At 52.9% G+C, this 24,001-nt stretch overlaps 2 protein-coding genes across 2 annotated transcripts; both read left to right on the forward strand.

Moving 5' to 3' along the window:
• The first annotated feature begins 8 nt into the window (after nt 1-8).
• On the forward strand, nt 9-16,118 carry PPP1R13L (protein phosphatase 1 regulatory subunit 13 like). The gene is given in 14 exon segments (XM_034672874.1): nt 9-1,128; nt 5,893-5,969; nt 6,075-6,217; nt 6,582-7,092; nt 7,183-7,281; nt 7,358-7,449; nt 7,761-8,063; nt 8,065-8,191; nt 9,336-9,790; nt 12,359-12,490; nt 12,588-12,721; nt 12,820-12,986; nt 14,569-14,768; nt 15,536-16,118. Coding segments are annotated over 13 exon segments (2,457 nt in total). The 5' UTR covers nt 9-1,128; nt 5,893-5,914; the 3' UTR covers nt 15,575-16,118.
• Nucleotides 16,119-16,423: 305 nt separating this feature from the next.
• LOC109490398 (V-type proton ATPase subunit G 1-like) lies at nt 16,424-23,886 on the forward strand. Its single transcript, XM_034639000.1, has 3 exons — nt 16,424-16,453; nt 19,646-20,039; nt 23,718-23,886. The coding sequence occupies exons 1-3, from the start codon at nt 16,424-16,426 to the stop codon at nt 23,744-23,746; spliced, it is 453 nt and encodes a 150-aa protein (XP_034494891.1). The 3' UTR covers nt 23,747-23,886.
• Nucleotides 23,887-24,001: the final 115 nt, after the last annotated feature.

Consider the following 24,001-nt stretch of genomic DNA (forward strand, 5'->3'; position numbering starts at 1 on the left):
TTCTGGACCAAACAAAACAGATAGATGCTCCCGACGACTTAGTTTAGTGCGTGGGGGACAGTCCCGAAGGCTTTGAGGATGGGTGAAGGAGTAGAAGGCTTGGTCAGTGCCCTTTCTCCGCCGGGGGAGGGGCGCGTGTAAACAGCGGCACGTGGACACAGATTTGGGGGTCGCGTCCACGCCCCTTTCCACGGAGACCGCACGGCCTGGGGCGGCGGGTGGAGCCGCGGGACGGCGGCTAGACAGAGTGACCCGACTGCATTCCTGGCCGGTGTGTCAGCGCCACTTTCCGCCCCCTCTGCTGTGATTTCGGATCCTATTCGAGAATTGGGGCGTCCCCCTTTCTCAGGGTGTGAGCGGCTTCCCAGAGCGGAAGGAGGGTCAGGGGAAGGGGACGCGTTCCCTCAGCGGGGGATCACCAGCCAGTTCCCCAGCGTGGGCGAGACACCAGGGCGCCGCCCCTCGGGCTCCGAACTACAATTCCCAGAGGACGCGAGGAGGGGAGACGCCCGACGTCCATCGCGAAAGCTGCTGGGGATTGTAGTCCCACCCTACGACTTTGGACTCTGTTGCTGGGAAAATCTGTAAAGATCCAACCCATCCTTTTTACCGACGGCGAGATTGAGGCTCAGACACTCGAGGAGATCCTGACTTAGGGAGGCTCTCTACTCGCCTTAGGGGCGGGGCATGTGAGTCTCCCCCAGTCTCTAGCCTTCTACACCTTTGGTGGCGTCCAAATCTTCTTTCTAGAAGGGGGAAATTAAGCCTGGAGCGGTGGGGCAGAGATTCAGGAGGCTGTCTCCCGCAATCACCGCGATGTTAATGTCGATTCTGTCTACGTGGTCAGGTTGCCCTCGGCTTCCGGACCTCGTCCTTTCTGTCTGTGAAATGGACTTTTGGTGATTCCCAATGGGAACGTCTCAGGCTGCGTACTGCCCCTCCAGGACTACAAGTCCCAAGGTGCTCGAGGCGACCCCTACTCTCCCTCCCCTCCGGGACCCGCCTCCCTCCAGCCGGAGTCACGTCGTCTAACCTGTTCCCGGCGCCGGCCCCGCCCCGTCCTCCGCTCCCCGCAGCCGGAGCCGGAGCCGGAGGAAGTCCCCCGGTGCCAGGATCTGCCCCGGATCCGTGAGTTCCACCCCCCTGGGGTCCAGAGGCTCTGGAGGAGGCCGACACCGTGTCCCTGGGAGGACTGGGAGGGGACTCGGACGCCGAGTCCCAGGGCGGAATTGGGGGTGCGCAGATGCCAGGGTCCTTCGAAGAAAAGAACTCATATTTACTGGACGAAAGGAAAGGGGACTTTGATGCCTGAGTTATTGGGTTGGAGGGCTCGGACGCCATGGTCCCGGGGAGACGCTGGAGCTGGGACTCCCGAGTCCCACGAATTGGGCGCTCTCAGAAGCCTGAGTCTTTGAGTAGAATTGGGGTGTCGGATCCCTGAGTCCTGGGCAGAAATGACAAGACTCAGACTGATGGGGCTCTGGAAAGGGCGGCCGTCCCTGACGCCCTCCAGTTGCCTTCTCGACCGAGCCTATAGGTCTCGAGGCAGAATTAGGAGTGGGATGGGGATAGTGGAACTCGAGGCCCTGAAATGTAGCAGGACAAGCCCCCGAGGTCCCTGTGGAGGCTGGGTTCCGGAGCTTCCTACACTTTCCGGCTCTGGGGTGGGGGCCAGGGAGGGAACCGGGGCAGCTCTCCAACCTGCGTGCGGCTGCGAGATCCCCAACATATCATTAACCGGGGCGTCAGACCTGCCTAACCAGAGGAGGGACCTCCACCCTTAGGGCGCCCCCTCGTGGGGGCGGGAGCCTCCCATTACCCCTTGGAGGTGGGGGGAAATATTTGGGATTTGCAGAGGGGGTTCTAGAACCCAGGGCAGAATTACAGAAGGTGGGACTGGATTCTGGGAGGCTTCCATGGCTGGGCACTACACAGGCATGACACAGAGAGGACATGGGTAAACTGAGGCTAAGAGGTCACACAGTAGAGTTGATTATAGAGTTTGGCCGGTCCTGAGCAACTGTCTTAGATACCAGAGCTGATTAGAGTTTGGTTTCCTCTTTCTTCCGCAGTTGTCTGGGGGACGGGATTCCATCCATTCCCACCAGATTTTCTGACTAACCTTCTCCCTCCTAGGGCTCCTTGCCCTGACCCTGAGGTGAGAAATGTCACCTCCAGCCCAACTGTCTGACCTGAGGTAGTGTCGGAGATAAGCGAGGGATAGAGGCTAATTCTGGAGGTGTGTGTCTGTCCTTGAAGCTGGGGGAGGGCAGGGACGGGCATCTCCCTCTGTCTCCCCCTTCTCTCCACCCCCACGTGTCATGTGAGGCGATTGAACAGGGGGTGGGGGAGGCAGGGGGTTCTGATGACAGAGGGAAGAACTTCCTAATGTCTGGGCTTGAAGGGCATTTGGTGATAGCCTGAGATGAAATTAAAAATAATAACCAACCGTGGCTGCCAAGACAGAGCTCACAGCATGCCAGGCTCAGGGCTGGTAGGTAGATGGGGTGGTTCCCACTGTCTACAGAGGTCTCAGGCAACTGCCCAAAGCTGTTGACTCCACCCCAGGCAATGACTTCTCTCTACTCCACTGGGGAAACTAAGGCTGGAGAGCGGGGACAGCCCACAGCCTGGGCTTTTGCCACCTTCTCTCTGGAATCTTCCAGGGCGCCCCATGCCCCTGTGCCTGAATTTTTGGGGATGAGCACGAGCAGAACTCAGTAATGTACAGGGCGAATTTAGGGTTTAGGAAGTTGAGACTCCAGAGGTCAAAACCCAGGGCTTTTAGACTCTCAGAAAGAGTTGAAAGGGCTCTTTTATGGAAAAAAGAAACAAGGTTCCTCTGGGTCTTGAGCCCCTTACTGTGTGTCAGATCCTGTGTTATCTTAATGAACAGCCAAGGAAGGTCTGTAATTAAGAATCCTATATGTGTGAACTTTATTTGGCGCCCTGCATTGTTCTAAACGCTGTACATAAATTATGTCACTCGAACCTCACACGCTTTTGAGGAGAAGGTATTAATTCCCCCATTAGACACACAAGGAAACTTGAGGCACAGAGAAACTATATAAGTAGTCCAGGGTAGAGACTTAGATAGGGGAAGGCCCTAGCCTGTTCCACAGTCGTCCACAGAGGGGAAAACCAGGCCCCCGAGAGGGCGGGGTCTCTTCCAGCGTCAGTCTGTCGGGACAGAAATGTAGGATTCCAACCAGGGTATTCCCAGCCTAGCCTGGCGCTCTGTCTCGATTCCCACTGAGGATGATGATTCCTCCAGGAAGCCCCCAGGATCCTTGACCCCGAAAAACTTGCTTGGCTTGGCCGCGTGTATGGGTCCGGGGGAACGAGAGTTAGAGGTGGAGGGAAAAGGGAGGAGAGGGAGCTGTGGTTAGAGGGTACCCAGGGGTGGACTAGAGCCCTCAGGAGGCGGAGCGGGGAGCTGGAAGTGCAGGGCAGGGGCCTGGGAACAGAGGCGCGGCCCGCGCCGCCCTCGCGCCCCGCCCGGCCCCCGCTCTCCTGCCCCGGGAGGTGAGGCACCTGCCCAGGCCCGCCAGCGCATTCCCGGGGTCTGAGCTCAGGCGCTGTCCGCCCTCCCCGCTAGGGTCCGGGCCGTGACCCGGAGCGCCCCCTGGTGGCCCCGACAACCCCTCTGTCTGCACCAGCCCTGGGAGGGCCCCACGCCCAGCCTTGGCATTTCCTTAGAGCCAGAGGATGTCAGCATGGGATTCGAGAGTCTGAGAAATTTGGGAATCCTGAAATCCCCCGAAAGAACGTCTCGCTGCCAGAATACTGGCACCGGAGGCTGCATAGAATCATTCCTTTTTATATTTTAACAGACACAGAGTGTTTCCTGTGTAGTTGAGGTTCTAAACCCCTGAGTTCTGATCGCTGTAGTCTATACTTTCTGAGGCTTGAATTCTCAGAGCCTTAATTCCTCTGGCACTTTCTGGGCAGTTGGATCCTCGCCATAAGTCCTCTAAGGTGGATTGCTATGTATCTTCATTTTACAGATCAAGAGGCACTCTTGTCAGGGTCAGCGGTGCCACCAGATTTGAACCCTGGAAGTCTGGCTCCTGACTTGTGATCTTACCCACTTCCCTAACCATGCATTTAGCTAGACTTTTAGGGCAGCGGAATCCTGGGATAGATAGAACGTGATGCAGGGAAATGGAGAAATCTAAGCTGCAGGGAAATGGAGAAATCTAAGCTAGCAAAACTGGAGAATTCTAGAATATTCCAAAGATAGAATCTGGGACTCAGAACTTTTGGACAAGAGACTCTCAAGTTGAGAGTGTTAGGCTCTGTAGAGCTTTAATTACAACCTCAAGGTCCTTACAGTTTCAGAATCTAGGCCTCTGAGAGATTGAAGAGGCCTCTTAGAATAGCTGATTTGCCTCCTCCTTTCACTGTTGGGGAAACTGAGGCCCGAGGAGTAGATGGGACTTGTTGCCCAAGGTCACATGCTCTCAACACACCCAAATGAACCACCAGCCCCAACAGGTTCTGTTCCGAAGCTTCCCAGACAGAGGCCAGAATCAGCATGCCCCAGCCCGCCCCGCTGCCCACGCCTGGGGAGGTGGCCAAGCAGGCGGGCGTGGTGGCTACCATGGGGATGGGGATGGTGCTGGCTTGACCGGTTCCTGGTGGCCTGGCTCCTTCCCACTGAGCCAGTGACCACAGCCGCCCGGCCGCCCCTCGCCACCTCCTTGTTCTTCCTGTGAACACTGGGAAAAAGGTCGACTCTGGGGAAAGGAAGCTGAGTGGTCCCTGCCCTCTGGGACTCTTCCAAGTCTGGTTGAGGCGACCCAGACTAACAAGTCAGATCCGGGTGTGAAACCTAATACTGCCAACTCCTTGCAGGATGATCTTGAACAAATAGTTCTGAGCCGCACTTTTTTGCCTGCTACTGTGATTTTGACCATGAGATGCGGTATTGGGCACAGGCACTTGGCACAGTTCTAAGAGGCAGTGACCCCTCAGTTACCAGTGGTTATCTTATTTCATTATGCCCTCAAGCAACTATCACAGGTACACAGGAGCCAGCACAATTATATATATACACACACACACACACATATACACACACACATATATATATTTTTTAAAGATTTTATTTATTTATGTGACAGAGAGACAGCCAGCGAGAGAAGGAATACAAGCAGGGGAGTGGGAGAGGAAGAAGCAGGCTCCCAGCGGAGAAGCCTGATGTGGGGCTCGATCCCCGAACGCCGGGATCACGCCCTGAGCCGAAGGCAGACGCTTAACGACTGCGCTACCCAGGCGCCCCACAATTATATTTTAAAAAAATATCCCTAGTAGGATGCTTGGGTGGCTCAGTCAGTTAAGCGTCTGCCTTTGGCTCAGATCATGATCCCAGGGATCCTGGGATCAAGCCCTGCACTGGGCAGCCTGCTTCTCCCTCTCCCTCTGCTGCTCCCCCTGCTTGCACGTGTGCGTGTGCTCTCTCTTTCTAATAAACAAATAAAAATCTTAAAAAAAATAAAAAGATCCCAACCATTAAAAAATATATATATAAAGATATCCCTAGCATCTAGCATAGTAGTAGGCACTCATTAATTCATACTTTTGCATCCTTTGTTCCCCCAAATGCCTGACCCACAGTAGGTAATCAGTGGATAATTGTTGAAGGAATGATTCAGGTCTTATTAGGACTGACCTAGAAAGATGGACAAGGAGCTACGTAAAGAGAGTGAATTGTCAGAGCCATCCGAGGGGACTTGAAGGAGTTGGCAGCCCAGCCAGGGAAGTGGAGGGGCATAGCGCTTCCAGCGGAGGGAGCTAGGAGAGTAAAGGCTCTGTCGGGCTGCTCTGCGACCCCGGGTTCCCTGCGGGCGGGGTCTGAGAAGGCTTCCCCCCTCACACACGCCTCCGCAGGCGCCCCGCTTCCGCCGGCACCATGGACAGCGAGGCATTCCAGAGCACGAGGGACCTTCTGGACCTGAACTTCCAGTGTGAGCTGGGGTAGGGGGCGGGGCTTGCCCCGGAGGGTCCCTCGCGGGTAGAGGCGGGGCGCTGCGGCGAGACCCGGGTCCTTACCGCTACTCCCTCCCGCACAGCTCTGGCCATGAAGCACATGGACCTGAAGCAGATGGAGCTGGACACGGCGGCGGCCAAGGTGGACGAACTGACCAAACAGCTGGAGTCGCTGTGGTCAGACTCGCCCACGCCTCCCGGCTCGCAGGCCGGAGCCCCCCCTAGGGTGAGCCTACTCGCCTCGGTCCCCGCCTTGGCCCCCAAAGCCAGCTTCTTTCTGCCTGGAATTCTGTCCCATTGGGTTGTACAGGCCGTGCACTTGAAAGAGGGAACCAGTATAAATGGACATCTAACAGGACCCTTGGAAGAAAAGGGTCTTTTTCTAAGAGGCAGAAGGGCACTGTACGGGCTAGCCTCAGCCCTGATTTCAGGGCTGTCTCGCCAGTTACCCCGCACCAGGGCCCCCTGTGCCTGACTCTCCAGCCCTGGTCCAACTCCCCTAGGTTAATTTCCGATGACCTCTTTTGATCTTTTACTAACCCCTCTACTAATGTCTCCTTTGACTCCTCAATGTCCCGGCCTCCCCACAGCTGTCCCGGTACAGCTCCAGCCCGGTCCCCGAGCCCTTCAGCAGCCGCGGGTCTCCCCGGAAGGCGGCCACCGACGGTGCAGACACCTCGTTCGGACGCTCCGAGAGCGCCCCGGTTTTGCACCCCTACAGCCCGCTGTCCCCTAAAGGCCGGCCCTCGTCACCGCGCACCCCGCTCTACCTGCAGCCGGATGCCTACGGCAGCCTGGACCGCGCGCCTTCTCCCCGGCCCCGCGCCTTCGATGGCACAGGCAGCCCCCTCGGCCGCGCGCCCTCCCCGCGGCCTGGATCGGGCCCGCTCCGCCAGCAGGGTCCCCCTACGCCCTTCGACTTCCTGGGCCGCGCGGGTTCCCCGCGTGGCAGCCCCCTGGCGGAGGGGCCCCAGGCTTTCTTCCCGGATCGCGGGCCCTCGCCACGCCCCCAGACTTCAGCCTACGATGCTCCCGTGGCCTTTGGGAGCCCCCTACTGGGCGCGGGCGGTAGTGCTTTCGCCCCCCCTCTGCGCGCTCAAGGTGAACCTGGGGGCCTCATTTTGGGGGGTGGGAGGGATGCAGGCCTGGGACCAGCCTCCCGGTATATCCCGATTCACCACCTCTCCCTAGACGACTTAACGCTGCGCCGGAGGCCCCCCAAAGCCTGGAATGAGTCTGACTTGGACGTGGCATACGAGAAGAAACCTTCGCAGACAGCAAGCTACGAACGTGAGTGGTGGGAGGCCAGAGGAGGTAGGGAGCCCGGAGAGGCAGCCCCCAGACCCTAATGATTCCCGCCTTGCAGGCCTGGACGTCTTTTCACGGCCTGCTTCGCCAGGCCTGCAGCTGTTACCCTGGAGAGAGAGCAGCCTGGATGGGCTGGGGGCCACCAGCAAGGTGAGGGGCAGCTGGGGAGGGGGCTGGTGGGCAGGGGCCGTGAGTGCGGTCAGGACCACCTCCCATTCCTGGCTGCACCCCCAGTCTGCGTGTCCTCCAACCTGAGTTCTTCCTTCTTTATCCTGGATTTCCACCCGCTCCCTGACCCCCTTACCCTTATTCTCTCTGGCTTCCCTCACCTTCTCTCCCTTCTTGACCTTTTGTCCTTAACTCCTTCCCCCTCCGCCTTTATCATTCCCTCCTCCTTTATCATTCCCTCCCCCTAACTTCCTCCCACCTGACCCTTCTTTCCTCCCCTCCTTTCCCCCCAGGACAACCTCACCAGTGCCACTCTGCCCCGCAATTACAAGGTCTCCCCTCTGGCCAACGACAGGCGTTCTGATGTGGGCAGCTACCGCAGATCACTGGGCTCCACGGGGCCGTCAGGCACTTTGCCCCGCAGCTGGCAGCCTGTCAGCCGCATCCCCATGCCCCCTTCCAGCCCCCAGCCCCGAGGTGCCCCGCGCCAGCGCCCCATCCCCCTCAGCATGATATTCAAGCTGCAGAATGCCTTTTGGGAGCATGGGGCCAGCAGGGCCATGCTCCCTGGCTCCCCCATCTTCTCCCGAGCACCCCTGACCCCCACAGGCCCAGCCCCAGCCTCCTCCCCAGCCCCAACCCCAGCCCCAAGCACAGCCCCAGCCTCAACCCCCTGCCCCTGTCCCCCAACCTCCCCAACAGACTTGGCCCCCTGTGAGCGAAGGTGAGTCAGCACTGGGGGGCCCACAGGGCTGGTTTGAGCAAGGACAAATGGCTGGGGACCAGAACAGCTGGGGAAGCCATCACAGCCAGACACCCATTTCCAGACACTGTCCCTGCAGAGAGCAAGGCTAGAGGAGCTTGGGAATTTGCTCAGGAACTAGGGATAGTATGGTGGTTAAGCACAGACCCTGGAATCAGACTGCCTGGCTCCATGCTGTGTGACCTTGGACAAGTCACTTAACCTCTCTGGACCTTAATTTCCTTGAGTGTAAAAGGTGATAGAGTCCACCTTACTGATTATGGTATTAGATTATTTATTCCATATAAAGTCATTAAAATAGGACCTGATGTGTAGGAAGATCTCAATAGTTATTACACTAGTTATAATAATTATTAATATGTTTGTGTGTGTGAGACCAACACAGAGCCTAGAGTCAAAGCAAAATGACCCCCTCTCTACTGCTGACTTGCTGTATGCCTCAGGAGAAATCAGCTAACCTATCTGAGCTTTTGTTTCATCACCTGTGAAAAGAGATTAACAATATCTACCTCGTAGATTGTGATAGACGTTCAGTGAAATACATGTGTAGAGAATGGTCATTCCTATGTTTACCCGCTTTAGAAGCTCTGATAGAGAGAAATAAGACCAAGAGACCATCAAGCACAAGGATTCTAGTCCCAGCAAGAGTATTCTGCCTGAGAGGGTAGGCAAGGAAGTGCCTAGAATCTCAGCAAGTCAAGGCCATCGTGATGGTAGGAGCACAAGATTCAGAAGTCAGAGGGACCAGAGTTCAAATAGCAACCATGTGGCTTTGGGCAACTGACTTGCCCTCTCTAACCCCAGCTTCCCTCTCTGGAATGAGGAGATCTAGCAGTATCTACTTCCCAGGGTAGTGGTGAGAATTCAGTAAGACAGGTGCATGCTAAGTGCTTGATAAATGGGAGATGTCACAATCATATGTTATTCACAGCCCACGGAAAGTAGCCCCGAGAGAGCAAGGAACCGCCCCGAGGTCACACGGCAAATCAGATGCCTGTGTGACCCATGGCCTGTGGCTACGGGTTCTGGAAGTTGTGGGCTTGGAGAGGGGGGTGTTGGGGTTCTCCCAGGACCCATTCTCTGATGGGCTTCTTGTTCCTTCTAGGCCCCCCCAAACCTCCCCCTGAGCTGGAGCCTGAGCCGGAGCTGGAGGGGCTGCTGACCCCCGTGCTGGAGGCTGGTGATGCAGACGAAGGCGCTGTAACTCGGCCCCTCAGCCCCACGAGGCTGCAGCCAGCACTGCCGCCCGAGGCACAGTCAGTGCCCGAGCTGGAGGAGGTGGCCCGGGTGCTGGCAGAGATACCGCGGCCCCTCAAACGTAGGGGCTCCATGGAGCAGAGCCCAGCTGTAGCCCTGCCCCCCACCCACAAGAAGCAGTACCAGCAGATCATCAGCCGCCTCTTCCATCGTCACGGTGGGCCTGGGGGGCCTGAGCCCGAACTGTCCTCCATCAGTGAGGCATCCGAAGTGAGGGCAGGGCCCCCTGCCCCTGCCCCACCAGCTCCCATCCCACCCCCAGCCCTGCCCCAGATCAGCCCACCAGAGCAGCTGCAGAGCATGGTAAGTAATAGAGGAGGACTGGGGGCGGGGGCGGTGTCTATTAGCACATGGATGTGCCCCTTTCCTTTTGGGACAGGACCTGAAAATCCACACACATCCCATGTGCCTCTTCCAATTGGCCAGGAACTCAGCTGCAAGGGAGGCTGGGAAATGTAGTCTTTAGGTGTTGCCTGGGTTCTGAAGACAGGGAGAATGTCTCGGGAGAGGGATTCACAGGTCTTGGCCACACAGAGGCTTTCTCTGCTCCTCTCCAGTAACCTGCCTCCAAGGCCATCCTTTCAGGAATCTTGGAGTCTTAACACCTGGAAATGAGTGTGTCAGTGGGTTTATTCCAGGACCTGAAAAGCCTGCTTGAATCAAGACAGTCACCATTTCTCTCCCTGGCTCCTGCACGGTCTCTCATGTCTGCCTTCTCTGGGGATCCATTCTCTCCTCTCAGACCTCACAAGTCTGTGCCATGGCTAGAAATGGTCTGCCTAGACATGACTCAAAATGACCTCTCACTTCAGGCCCCATGGTGTCCTCTGATGCTGCTCAGAGCTGCTTTCATTCAAAATTGCGAGAGCAAGTCTCTGGTCTCTGAGGCTGTGGGCGTTGTGATTAAGGGCACTGGCTGCAGAGCTAGGCTGCCTGGTTCAAATCCAAGAGCCATGGCACAGATCAGCTGTGATGTGATAGATACTTATGATAAGATACTTAGCCTCTCTGGGCCTCAGTTTCTTCATCTGTAAAATGGGGATGAGAATAACCATAGGGTTGCTGTGAGCATCAAATAGATGAATATAGTGTTTAGAATAGTGGCTGGCACTTAAGTATTAACCACTATTATTGTTAGCATTTGACCAGGGGATGGTCACCTGCTAAACTTGCTCCAGTCCCTGCATCTTTGTTGGGTTTGGGTGGTGTCTATGGAACAGTCCTGTTCTTTCAGTGTGGATGGACAGAGAGAGGGGAACGATTCCCAGGGAAGAAGCAGGGGCCAGGTAGACACCCCAAAATGCCTATTCCCAAGTCCTCCTAAAGTTGGAGCCAGGAAACGTTGAGATCCAGGATTTCGAAATCAAGTACAGAAGAATGAAATCACCTTATAGAATTACAAAGTTCTGGCCATAAAGAAACTTGAAAGCTCACGGAATTCAAGAATTAAATCCTGTTCTCAGTCTCAGAACAGTGAAATTTCAGGATCCTAGAGTGCCGAATTTTCAAGGAACAGGATCTTAGAATTTAAAAGTCAGTAACGCCGACCCTGGTTATTAACTGATTCATGAAAATTTTAAACTGAAAATTAAAGACTCTTCCCATCTGAATCAGAAAATCACAGATTAGTGCACTAATATGTTGTAATACAGAATTCTATTTTATTTTATTATTAAAAAAATTATCTTTTTAAGTAATCTCTACACCCATCGTGGGGCTTGAACTCACAGCCCTGAGATCAAGAATCTCATGCTGTACCAACTGAGCCAGCCAGGTACCCCCAGAATTATATCGTAAATGAACATTCTCCACTAGAGAAGAATATACAAACGACACAGCGACTAGGAGGAAATAGAAAAAAAGAATAAAGGCCAAAAATCACAGCGCTCAGAACCATGATTAATATTTTAAGTATCTCCTTCCAATCTGTTGGAATGAAATTCTAACCATAAAACATTTAAGTTCCCAATCATAGAATCTTCGGAATGCAACGTCTTAGGTCTTCAGCAATTTGACATGGCATAACTTAGCATTCCTGGACTCACAGCATATTGGAAATTTGAAATAGCTGAACCTCAGAGAATTTTGAAATCCGTGGCTCTTGGGATCTCCAAATTCCGGGATCTTGAAATCATCGACATCAAGGACCAGAATCACAAAATGTTGCATGCTCTGAATACATGAATCTTGTCGGAGGACCCATGAACATCAAAAATAAGAAAGCACAGGGGCGCCTGGGTGGCTCAGTCGTTGGGCGTCTGCCTTCAGTTCAGGGCGTGGTCCCAGAGTGCTGGGATCGAGCCCCACGCCAGGCTCTTCCACTGGGAGCCTGCTTCTTCCTCTCCCACTCCCCCTGCTTGTGTTCCCTCTCTCGCTGGCTGTCTCTATCTCTGTCAAATAAATAAAATCTTTAAAAAAAGAAAGCACAAGGAATAATAGGCTAAATAATCTCATTCCAAACATCTGGAATTAACATTGGACCACAGTTTGATATGTGTGCTTCGTAGCGTTTATGTTTTATAAAAGAAATAAGACTGTGGACGAGTTGACTATCAGGCTTCTACCAATCATCACCTCGATGGTCTGCCAGCTTCCTTTCAGGTCTCAGGGGCTGAGATCCTGTAATCACCAGATTCCCTGACTATTGCAGGGGATCAGAGGCTATAGAACTAAGGCATCCCCTTCCCCATGGCCGTCTGGACTCAGGCTCTGTACCTCCCTGCGTTCCAATCCCAGACCTACCTCTGTCTAGTTGGATCACCTGGGGCGGCCACCGCCGGATCCCTGAGCCTCTGTTTTCCTCTCTAAGTAATGGGTTTATTAACAATTCACCCCAAGTCACTGAAGCCCCCCCCCGCCTGGTCCCCCCAGGAGATGCGCTCGGTGCTGCGGAAGGCAGGCTCCCCGCGGAAGGTCCGCCGGGCGCGCCTCAACCCGCTTGTGCTGCTGCTGGACGCCGCGCTGACCGGGGAGCTGGACGTGGTGCAGCAGGCGGTGAAGGAGGTGAGAGCGGCCAAAGTGCAGGGCGGGCGGGGTGGCTGCGGCCGACACGGGATGGCCGCCGCCGGGGACTGAGCCGCCTCTTCCCCTGCCCGCCCAGATGAACGACCCGAGCCAGCCCAATGAGGAGGGCATCACCGCCTTACACAACGCCATCTGCGGCGCCAACTACCCCATTGTGGACTTCCTCATCGCGGCCGGCGCCAACGTCAACTCCCCCGACAGCCACGGCTGGTGAGCTCTGACCCCGACCCCCGCGGGGCGGGACGGCGCTGCTGGCCGGGGCACCCGCGGGCGAATGCGCGGCCACTCACGCACTCCTCCACGCCTAGGACACCGTTGCACTGCGCGGCGTCGTGCAACGACACGGCCATCTGCACGGCGCTGGTGCAGCACGGCGCAGCAATCTTCGCCACCACGCTCAGCGACGGAGCCACCGCCATTGAGAAGTGCGACCCCTACCGCGAGGGTTACGCCGACTGCGCCACTTACCTGGCAGGTGCGAGGCACGCCTCTGGGGGAGGGTGGAGGTCTTGGGGACTGGGCCGCCCAGCTGGCAGTTGCGGAGGGGAAAGCGGCAGAATGCCGGTCGGTCGCGGGAGAGATGTGGGGACTGTACCAATCAGGCGGCAGGATCACAGAGGAAGGGCGGCGGGCCTTCTCACAGAGGAAGGACTGGGCCTCCCACCTGGCAGGTGCAAGTGGGGTGTGTGGGGTGAGCAGACTGCAACCTCGAGGGATGGGGGGGACATGGGCACTGTGCCATGCAAACTGGAGATCTGTGGGGAGAAGAGGGGTCTTGGAGATTGCACTGTTCACCTGCTTTCTCTGCGGGCATGGGGAGTTGGACGTTCCAATGATACCATTTACCTGGCATAGGGCTGGGCATGTGGGCTTTGCTACCTGTGGGAGGCACAGGGCCACACAGCTGGCAGGTGAGCAGGCCACGGCTTCTGGGGAGGGGCTTGGGGACTCTTCCACTTGGAGGGAGACACGGGGCTTCCCTTATGAAGGGGGGGGCACATCACCTAACCAGGTGATGGGAGGAAGTAGGTAGCCTTTACCAAGGGGCTGTGCAGAGCGTCCGTATTACACACCTGGGGTGGGTGGGCAAACTTTAACATAGGGTGGGGTTAGGAACATCACAGAGCTGGAGTAAGTCAAGTGGTAGGACCTGGGGGTGGCAGACCTGCCGTGCCACCTAATGGCAGAAACTGGCCAAGAGCCTCGGGGCTTCTGGGTGAGCAGGGGTAGACAGGGACTGCACCACTGGGGCACGAAATAGACTATAAGCTTCGAGGAGGGCATCGTGCCCTTACACTTTTGTGCAGGGAGGTGGAGCCTATGAGATGTGGAACTTGGAGTGTCCTGCCTGCCTGACACGGAGATTCTGTGAGGGTCAAGTAGAGATTGGACAGCACACCTGGCAGGGAGGGGAGGCGGAACCAGAACCGGTGGACTGAACCACTAGAGAGAGGGAGCATGGTGGACCGTACCATTGGGGGGGGGGCTAAAATCTTGATGGACGTTTTACCACTTAAGGGGGCGGGGGTGGGTGGGCTGTACCCTCTGGAAGTTATTGCATCCTCTTTGGCGATTTTGTCACTTGGGGAGGGGGAAGCGATGTGGACTCACCATCTGGGAACGGGGAGGCGGGGAAGGGCTGTACCATGCGAGGAAGGGGTTGAGACTGGAAACCGTACAGCTTAAGGGCGGGGGGGGGGGGGGGGCGCAGGGCGGCCGCGGCGCAGCTGACCTCCCCTCTGGGAGTGACACAGGGACTTGATGTCCTAGAGGGGACGGGGTCCACTGACCCTGCCTCGGGGGTTGGAGGCCCCAGTTTGATGCACCCTGATGTTCTCGAATTCCAGAGACTTGCCAGTCCCCGGCAGCTGACTCCAGCTTAGGCGCTCTTCTCCAGACAGGGGTCCACAACTTCGCAGGTGGCTCATCCCTCAGCTGTGGGGGGTGCCCCATCCCGGGGCCTGTCCCTGTCCTCAGCGCGTCTGGTGTCCCTGAGCGTTCTAACCCTCCTCCCTCCCCGACCTGGTGCTCACAGTCCCTGCCGGTTTATGTTTCAGATGTGGAGCAGAGCATGGGGATAATGCACAGCGGGGTGGTGTACGCGCTCTGGGACTACAGCGCCGAGTTCGGGGACGAGCTGTCCTTCCGCGAGGGCGAGTCGGTCACCGTGCTGCGGAGGGACGGACCCGAGGAGACGGACTGGTGGTGGGCCGCGCTGCACGGCCAGGAGGGCTACGTACCTCGTAACTACTTCGGGGTGAGCCCCGGGGAGAGATGGTATCGGCGTCCTGTGGCTGTTTGGGGAAAGGGGTGATGCTGGGAAAAAGACGAGCAAGAGGGACAGTCCATTATACTGGGGGGAAAATAGGTCTGAAGAATCCATTACGGGTCGTGGGGAAATGAGGAAAACCAATTATAATAAATTAAGGGCGGTAAGGGAGAGCGCCCCCTACAGTTGGGGGAGAAAGAGACCCTTCCTGGTGGTATTGTGGGGAACTCACTGCCTTCCTAGGTATTTGATTGGTTCATGCTCAAATATTTTTTTTATCATCCCTATTTATATTACTGGGGAGGCGAGGAAGAGTGTATTTTAGCCAAGGGAAGCCATGAAGAATCCCATTTTAGTAACTAGGGGAAGTTAAAGAATTGTGTATTGCTGGTGTAGTGGTGAGGACGCTTTTGTTACACTGCAAGGGGCACGGAGAGGAAGAATCCATTATTAAAATGATGGTAGAATTGAGGGCGATTGTACTCGGTTAAGGGAAGAGACCAGGAAGATCTCATTATATTCCATTTCATCAGCTGGGCTGCTGACTCTTAAGGCTCCATCTGGTGCTTGGTGGTGACAGGGGCCTTGGGGTTGCTGGAGTCATCTGGGAGTCTGCTGAAGGAGTCTGTTAGGAAGGGAAGGGAGGATGGAGACAGCCCACCTGTTTGGGGGTGGGTTCAGTGACCCCATTAAATTTGGGGGATGGGATGAAGGAGTGAGAGTTCCTGGTGTCTAAAGATCCTGCCTTCCCTCAGCTCTTCCCCAGGGTGAAGACTCAGAGGAACAAGGTCTAACCACACAGAAGGATGTTGCCAAGGGAGGCAGGAGGGAGCAGCCCTGCCTTTGCCCTAGACGTCTCCCTCAGTAAACGCTGCATCTCCTTGGGCCCCAAGCCTGACAGGGGTGGGGGCCTCACCTCCAGCTCTCTGCTTCCCTGGAAGCCCAGGGAAGGAGGAGAACCTCAGCCTTAAGTTTAGAAACTGCCTTAGCCATGGGAGATGGCCTTGGGGCTGGGAATTCTTGGAGGCAAGAGGCTCCCCCACCCTCCCCCATCTGCCCAATCAGATCCCGTCCAAAGTGCCTTCGACTCCTACTGCCAACCCCTCCCACTCCCTCAAAACAAGCCAACACACCATCCTGGGGGAGCCTGGGATGTGTCACCAGCCCCTGGATTTCCCTGGCAGTCACCTCTCCTCCAATCTCTGCAGGGCTGGGCGAGACACACTGGTCTCTACCAGGACCTCTGTCCCACCTCTCCCCAGTCAAGTGCCTTCACCTAGTGCTGGTTTTATAACCAAATAGGGATATTTTTCCTTATAAATAAAGGTAGTTCGCACAGAAATTGACTTCCCTGTCTTTGGATCCCCTTCTGACCTAATAAGTGGTCATCACCTTTACCATGTTTGACAAACCAGTTTGAAGGAAGCCCCTTTCTAAGGGATTTCTGTCGTATAAATCCAATTCTTCCTCTTCCAAACACAACTGTTTTTTTGGGAGGGGGGAGGGTTTTTTGGGGTTTTTTTTTTGGTAATGTCTTGACTTTTTTTTCATGTTTTAGACTCTTGCTTCATGTCTTTAAACATTTTAAGCTTGGTTATTTTATAGTGTATGTGTGATAATTCTATCATCTGAAGTTTGGGGCCATGTACTTCTACAGTTTGCTGTGTCTGCTGGTTCTTGCTCATGGTGGATTGTTTCCTTGTGTGTGTTGAAAGGATGATTGGGAGACCGTCTTCGACAGGGCTTTATCTTCCTGAAATCCATGTGGCCTTGTTAAGGCTATGACCCTGAAGAGTGACTTTCCTTTGCTCCTGTCCCACTTTATTGTGTAAACTGCTCCTTGAAGACTTGGTAAAGCACAAGTGTGTGTCTCCCCTGTGTATTTCTTGACAAATCCTAAGACAACAGCACTGATGTGGTCTGCGATGTCTGATACAATAGCCACCAATCTCATGGGGCTATTTAAATTTAAATTAATTAAAATTCAATAAAAATGAAGGATTGTTTCTCAGTCATGCTGGCCACTTTTCTAGTGCTCGGTAGCCACGTGTGGCTAGTGGCTACCATTTTGGGCAGTGCGGATAGAGAATGTTTTCATCATCTCAGAAAGTTCTATTGGATAGAGCTGATATGCAAACTTTCCATCAGACAGAAGCTCCATTGGGCCTCTTCCCAGTCAATCACAGCTGTGATTTCTATCACCATTGATTAGTTTTCTTGAATATCCTTTTTTTTTTTTTTAAGATTTTGTTCATTCACTTGAGAGAGAGAGAGTGAGCAAGAAAGAAGGAGCAGTGGGAGGAATAGAGGAAGGGAGAAAAGAAGACTCCCTGATGAGCAGGGACCCCCACACAGGGCTTGATTCCAGAACCCCAGGATCCTGACCGGAGCCAAAGGCAGATGCTTAACCGACTGAACCACGCAGCGTCCCAATGAATATACTTTAAAAACCAAATAGTACCAGAGTATCAGGCTGGCTCAGTTGGAAGAGCATATGATTCTTGATCTTGGGGTCGTGAATTTGATCCCCACATTGGGTGTAGAGATTACTGAAAAAAAAATCAAACTATACTAAAATATTTATGAAAAAAAAAGCAATCCTCTGTGCCATCTCTCTCCACTCCTCTCTGCTCTCTAGAGGCAACCACTTTCGGCTGCTTTACCTGTTTCTTCTAGTGTTTTCTTCCATGTTTTTATTTTTTTAAAAGATTTTATTTATTTATTTATTTATTTATTTATTTATTTGACAGAGAGAGAGCACAAGCAGGGGGAGTGGCAGGCAGAGGGAGAGGGAGAATCAGGCTCCCCACTGAGCAGAGTGCCAGATATGGGGCTCGATCCCAGGACTCGGGGTTCATGACCTGAGCCGAAGGCAGATGCCCAACCGACTGAGCCACCCAGGCGCCCCTCTTCCATGTTTCTAAATAGGCTGATACTGCTCTTTCTTGATAGCCAATTTTAGACATTCTGTACCGACTTCCTGCTACAGTAGGTGAGGTTTGAGCTCAGGTTGACGCCACTTTCTCTCTCCCAATGAAATCATGTCATAATTTTTATATCAATCAATAGTTTTTACAATGTCATATGTAAATGTTTTCACTGCAGAGCCATGAATATACTAGCATTTTCCTCTTCATACACACTTAAAAATTTTTGAGAATAGGGGCGCCTGGGTGGCACAGCGGTTAAGCGTCTGCCTTCGGCTCAGGGCATGATCCCAGCGTTGTGGGTTCGAGCCCCACATCAGGCTCCTCCGCTATGAGCCTGCTTCTTCCTCTCCCACTCTCCCTGCTTGTGTTCCCTCTCTCGCTGGCTGTCTCTATCTCTGTCGAATAAATAAATAAAATCTTTAAAAAAAATTTTTTTTGAGAATTAACTTTGTCACATGCTTAATTTTATATGCACTTATACTTAATATTTCTCAAATGTTCCATGTGATTGTCCATACTCCTATCAGTTCACTCAAGGTTTTTTTTTTCCTCCCACTTGAAGTCCTCTCTCTTACTTTAATCTGGACGTGCTGCTCTCTAGGCCTGTGCTATGCTATCCTGGGACATCCCTGAGTTGGACACTATTTCCTGGATCCCATGTCTTTGTCTTACCTGGTTGACTCTTCATTTTGGTGGAGCACATCCTCCAGTTGTTCTCTTAAAAGGGTGAAGAAGAGGTAAATATTTTGGGGTTCTTAAAAACTAAATATAGCTTCATTCTACCCTCTCCCTTTATTATAATTTGGGCTGGGTATAAAATTCTAGGTTGGAAATATATGTATCCGTTTTCTTTCAAATCTCTTTGCACCCTGACTTGAAATGCAAGTTTAGAGAATAAGGGAAAGCTGTTTTTTTCCCCTTAGATTTGTTCCCATTCTCCCCTTCCTTTCCTTTGAAATTGTATTTGACCTTTTTTTTTTTTTTTTTAGAGAGAGAGAGAGAGACCCTGACAGTGGGATGGGGAGGGTCAGAGGGAGAGGGAGAATCTCAAGCAGACTCCACACCCAGCACGGAGCCTAGTGCAGGGCTTGATCTCATGACCCTGAGATCATGACCTGGGCCAATATCAGGAGTCAGACACTTAACCAAGCCACTCAGGTGCCTCTTGACTTTTTTTTTTAAAGTTGCCTTTTTTGGGGGGGGGGACTTTTTGGCTTTCTTTCCTGGAAGCTTTCGGAATCATCCCTCTTTCTCTGGGTCTGAAAATTCATTCATAGGCCTTACTGTAATCTTTATTCCTTAATTGTTCTGACCTTAAGTCTGTCCTCTCCATCTGGAGAGTCACACCCTTTGGTTCCAGGAAATTTTCTTACATATTTCTGTGTAGATTTCTTCCCCTTCATTTTCTTGCGCTTTTTCTGGAATCTTCATTATTTGGATGTTGGACCTTCTGAGTTGAGCCTTCAATTTTCTTACGTTTTCACTACTATTTTCCAGCCCTTTGTCAATTTCCCCTCACTTTCTAGATTCCCTTGTCATTAATCCTTCTCTTAAAATTTACGTTTCATCTGTAATTTTGAATTCCCAAGAACCTTTCTTGTTACTTAATTATTCATTCTTGGCATAGTCTCCAGCTCTTACTTTACAAATGTGATATTTACTGTTGTCTTGCAAAGTATTTCACAAAGTATTTAGTTACAGGTGTTTCATGATTCTTTTGTAGCTTTCTTGTTTTTTTTCTGTATAATGTTTGTTTCTTCTGGGCTTCTTTATTCAGTCTGATCTCTCTTTTTCACAGCAGAGGTTAGTTTCCTATTATTGCCGTAACAAATTGCCAGGAACATGGTAGTTTACATAACACCGATTTATTATCTTATAACTCTGGGTGTCAGAAGTCTGAAATGGGGACCCCAGGGGGAGATCGAGCCAGTTTAGGCCACTCACCTTGGCTTCAGAGTGGCCGTCGCCACAACCAGCCAGTGGCAGAGCATCTGGCAACTGCTGCGGCCCGACAAGTGGGAGGCTGAGAGGGTGTCGGAGGCCTGCAAGTGGAAGAACAGGAGGCTGAAGCGGGGCAAAGAAGGCGCTCCAACTGAAATTGAACAGTACTGCCTGCAAAGAGAGAAGGAGTTCAAGGCTAAAGAAGCTGTACTTCGGTGTGGGGACAGAGATGCAGGAGAAGATGACCATCCTCAGACCTACTTCCAGCCGAACAGCGATGAAATCCTGGGTACTGTCTCGGCCTTCGTCTGTGACATCCGGCCAGAAATCCATGAACACCACCGCATAAATAGAGAGGGAAAGAAGGAGCAGCTCTGCGTGTGGATTGGTATTTTATTTATTTTTTAAGATTGTATTTATTTATTTTAGAGGTGGGGAGAGTGTGAGCAGGGGAATGAGCAGAGGGAGAGGGGGAAGCAGACTCCGCCCTGAGCGGGGAGCCTGACGTGGGACTCAATCCCACGACCCTGAGATCATGACCTGAGCCGTCAGCAGACCCTTAACCAACTGAGCCCCCCAGGCGCCCTCCTTTTCCAGTTTCTAGAGGCCGCCTGCATTTCTACCGACGGTCTGTGTAGGATGAGTTGATACAGGTTTGCTCTGTCTTGTTCCTCACTTCCTGCTGAGGCCCCACCAGCGGGATTGTTAACATCCATACTTCTACTAACAGTCTGTTCAAGGCATTTGAGGCTTTTCCCATTATCTTCTCAACCTTCTTCCAGCCTCTGCCAGGTTTCCAGTTCTAAATCCATGTCCATGTGTTCAGGTATTTGTTGCAGGGACGCCCCACTTCCAGGAGCAAAGTGTGTGTTAGTTTCCCATTACTGCTGTAACCAATTATCCCAAACTTGGAGGCTTCAACAATACAAATGTATCATCTTACAGTCTGGAGGTCAGGCAGCTGAAACGGGTCTCATGGAACTCACATCAAGGTGTCTGCAGGGCTGAGCTCCTTCCTGGAGACTCTAAGGAAGAAGCGCTGTCCTTGCCTTCTCCAGCTGCTAGAAGTTGCCTGCTTTTCTTGGCTTTGTCCCTCCTGCCTCGTTCTTTCACTTATAAAGACTCTTGTGATCACACGAGTCCCACCCAGATAATCCAGGATGATCTCCCCATCCCGGGATCCTTAAACTTAATCGTGTTTGCAAAGTCCTTTTCGCCCACATAAGGTAGCAAAATAGAAGTAAATGAGGAGACAGGAGTCCCTGCCCTCGAATTCAAACACTGTCTGGACCTTTGATTGAAATTAATCAACGATTACTACTTTTGTTGGAGGCGTGCTAATGACAGAGCGGTTATGTTTTTACGGAGCCTTTCCTTTTAGAAACACATTCTGAAATACCTATCGGAAAATGATAGGGTGCCTGGGATTTGCTTCAAAATAATCGACCGGTGGCAGGGGTCGGAGTGTAGCTGAAGCAGGACCAGTCCTCAGCTGACAATGAAGCTTGGTGGACGTGGGTCTTCATACAGTTCTCTCAACTTTTGTGTCCATTTGAAATTGTCCCCAATAAACTGTTATAAAATGACTGTGATGTTAGAGCTGATATTCTAGTGGAAGAGACAGACAATAAATGGAATAATAGGGGCGCCTGGGTAGCGCAGTCATTGAGCGTCTGCCTTCGGCTCAGGGTATGATCCTGGAGTTCTGGGATCGAGCCCCGCATCAGGCTCTTCTGCTGGGAGCCTGCTTCTTCCTTTCCCACTCCCCCTGCTTGTGCTCCCTCTCTCGCTGGCTGTCTCTCTCTCTGTCAAATAAATAAATAAAATCTTTTACAAATAAATAGAATAATAACCCAAAAAAATAATATCTCAGATGCTGATCACTATTACGGAAAAAACCCCGAATCTGGTGAGGCGGATATATTCTTGCACCTGATTGGGAGCTGTATTCGTTTCCCGTGGCTGCTTTAATAAATGACTCCACACTCCGTGGCTTAAAACTACACACATTTAGTTTTCATACAGTTCTGAAGGTCCGAAGTCCAGAATCAGTATCGCTGGCTGAAATCCAGGGGCTGGCGGGGCTGCGCTCCCCGAGGCTCGGCGGGAGAATCTGTTTCCTTGCCTTTTTCAGTTCTAGAGCTGTGTTCCTTGTACTTTTTGGCTCTGCCCCCTTCCTCCATCCTCAGAGCCTGCAATTCAGCATCTTGATCCTATTACATTGCCTCTGTCTCTGTCCTGCTGTTGGATCCCCGCCTCCCCATAAAGACATCTGTGATTACACTTAGGGCACACCTGGATATCTCGAGCGCCTTAACTTCCTCACACCTGCAAAGTCTCTTTTACCATATAAAGGAGCATCCACAGCTTCCAGAGATCAGGGCCTGGAGATCTTTGGGGACCGCTATTCAGCCTAACTAGAGAGTACTGCAACTTAAATAGTCAGGAAGGTCTCGCGAGGAAAGGACTTTTGCGGAAGGCTTGAGGGACGTGGGAGAGGAAGCCACGCAGAGATCTGGGGGAAAAGCCTTCTAGAAGGGTCCGGAGGAGAAGGGAGGCGGTCGTTCTAGGGTGGCTCTGGAGATCCTCACTTCTGTTGTTCATGCCCTTGGGTAACCCCTCCCCTTGCCCTTGATCATGGACTGGATGTAGGGATTTTTTTTTTTTTAAGATTTAAAATTTTATTTTGAGAGAGAGAGAACGAGCGGGAAGAGGGGCAGAGGGAGAGAGAGACTCTCAAGCAGAATCCGTGCCAAGTGCAGAGCCTGTCTCAGGGCTCGATCCCATGACCCTGAGATCAGGACCGGAGCCGAAATCAAAAGTCAGGTGCTTAACCGACTGAGCCACCCAGGCGCCCCAGGATGCATTCCAAGAAACAGAATACAGGAAGAGTGATGGGCTGTCACTTCTGACATCAGATTAGAAAAGATCATGACTTCCATCTTCCTGTATCTCTCTTGGGCTTCTCTTCTTCTCCATTGGATGAAGCCGGCTGCCTGCAGAGCTGCCCACGTGGCAGGGACCTGCAGGTGGTCCTGGCCAACAGGCAGCAAGGGAATGAATCTTGCCAGCAACCACCTGGTGAGTTTAGCTGCGGATCGTTTCCCGGATGAGCTGGGCTGTCTGCAGCTGCGTGCAATTCCTGACCTACAGGAACTGTGAGATAATAAATGCTGTTGTTCTCGACCATTACATTTGGGGGTAATTTGTTGTACAGATAAGCCGGCTCTTGCAGGTGTGGTGCCTGTGTGGAAGAGCCAGGAACCCAAGGGTAGCTGGGAGGAGAGGCTTGGCGGCAGGGGGAACAGTGAGAAAAGACGTCAGGCAGGTAGCAGAACGCTTCCTATGATGCCTGGCTCAAGTCAGCCCAATATTCAATTTCATTTTATTATATTCCTGGTTTGAAGATGTCCTTCCTTCTCCACCCCCCCCCCAGCTTGAACAAAGTAACCACGGATGGGATGGGGGAGTCCAGAGATGGTGCCTGACCCGGCCTGGGGGGGAGTGGTCAGGGAGGGCTTCCTGGAGGAGGGGATGTCTCTGAGACCTGGAGGTGAGTGAGGAATAGGAGCAGGGCAGGGTAAGGTGGGGGTGAATGGGCAGCAGGCACAGGACATCGCTAGAAAGAAGTAGAAAGCAAAGGCATAAGCAGCAAGATGGGGCTAAGCTGCTGCATGGTGAGTCCAAACTGGGAAGGCATCACCACGATTTACTCCCAGTTCTCTGAGGTCACGGTGTACAGGTTCTCCCCGTTTAATTCTCCTTGGACGTGATGCTGCAAGGAGCGTCTCTGTGTGTGTAGCTTCGGTTAAAGCTCAGGGTCATGTCAGTAACGTCACTAATGCTCAACACGGGTCCCCGCTATCAGCACCGCTATGAGTCCTTTCTTGCTCCCTAGGATCTATTTTTGGAGACTTTGTCTAACTTTGGAAGTATGTCCTCATTTGCATGAGTGTGTAATAAATGTCCTTTGTTGAGATAAGCACCAATTATCCGCGTCCCATGCCTATCCCAGCCCTGCTCACTCCGGGTCGTCACCATCTGGATGGTTCTGTCTCCTCCACAGGACAATGCGCCCCAGGAGGACAGAGCTGAGGCTGTCTTGGTGACCCGTGGGTGCCTTTGGCTCCCCAGCTCAGGATGTGCACAGGGCTCAGGTAATAGAGGATGAGTGAATGAATTAACAAATGAGAGAAAGAGAGGGAATGATGAAGGAAGCCACAACCTTGGGTGGCCCACTGCCTCCTGCCTCTGGCTCTCTCGCTGAGCCCCGTGGTTGTATCAGTGAAACTCCTTCTCTAATCCCAGCTAAACAGAGAGCCTCACTCTCCTTCTCTGCCTTGATCAGCT

Source organism: Ailuropoda melanoleuca, chromosome 12 (genome assembly GCF_002007445.2).
Source record: "Ailuropoda melanoleuca isolate Jingjing chromosome 12, ASM200744v2, whole genome shotgun sequence".
In the NCBI taxonomy this organism is placed as follows: Eukaryota; Metazoa; Chordata; class Mammalia; order Carnivora; family Ursidae; genus Ailuropoda; species Ailuropoda melanoleuca.

What these genes read in the sequence shown, in the direction of transcription:
- LOC109490398 (XM_034639000.1), top strand. Translation starts at nt 16,424, where the DNA reads ATGTACTTCTACAGTTTGCTGTGTCTGCTG. An exon ending in ACAGTTTGCTGTGTCTGCTG is followed by an intron (nt 16,454 to 19,645) that starts GTTCTTGCTCAT and finishes GAGCCAGTTTAG; the next exon opens with GCCACTCACCTTGGCTTCAG. An exon ending in GCAGCTCTGCGTGTGGATTG is followed by an intron (nt 20,040 to 23,717) that starts GTATTTTATTTA and finishes TCTCCTCCACAG; the next exon opens with GACAATGCGCCCCAGGAGGA.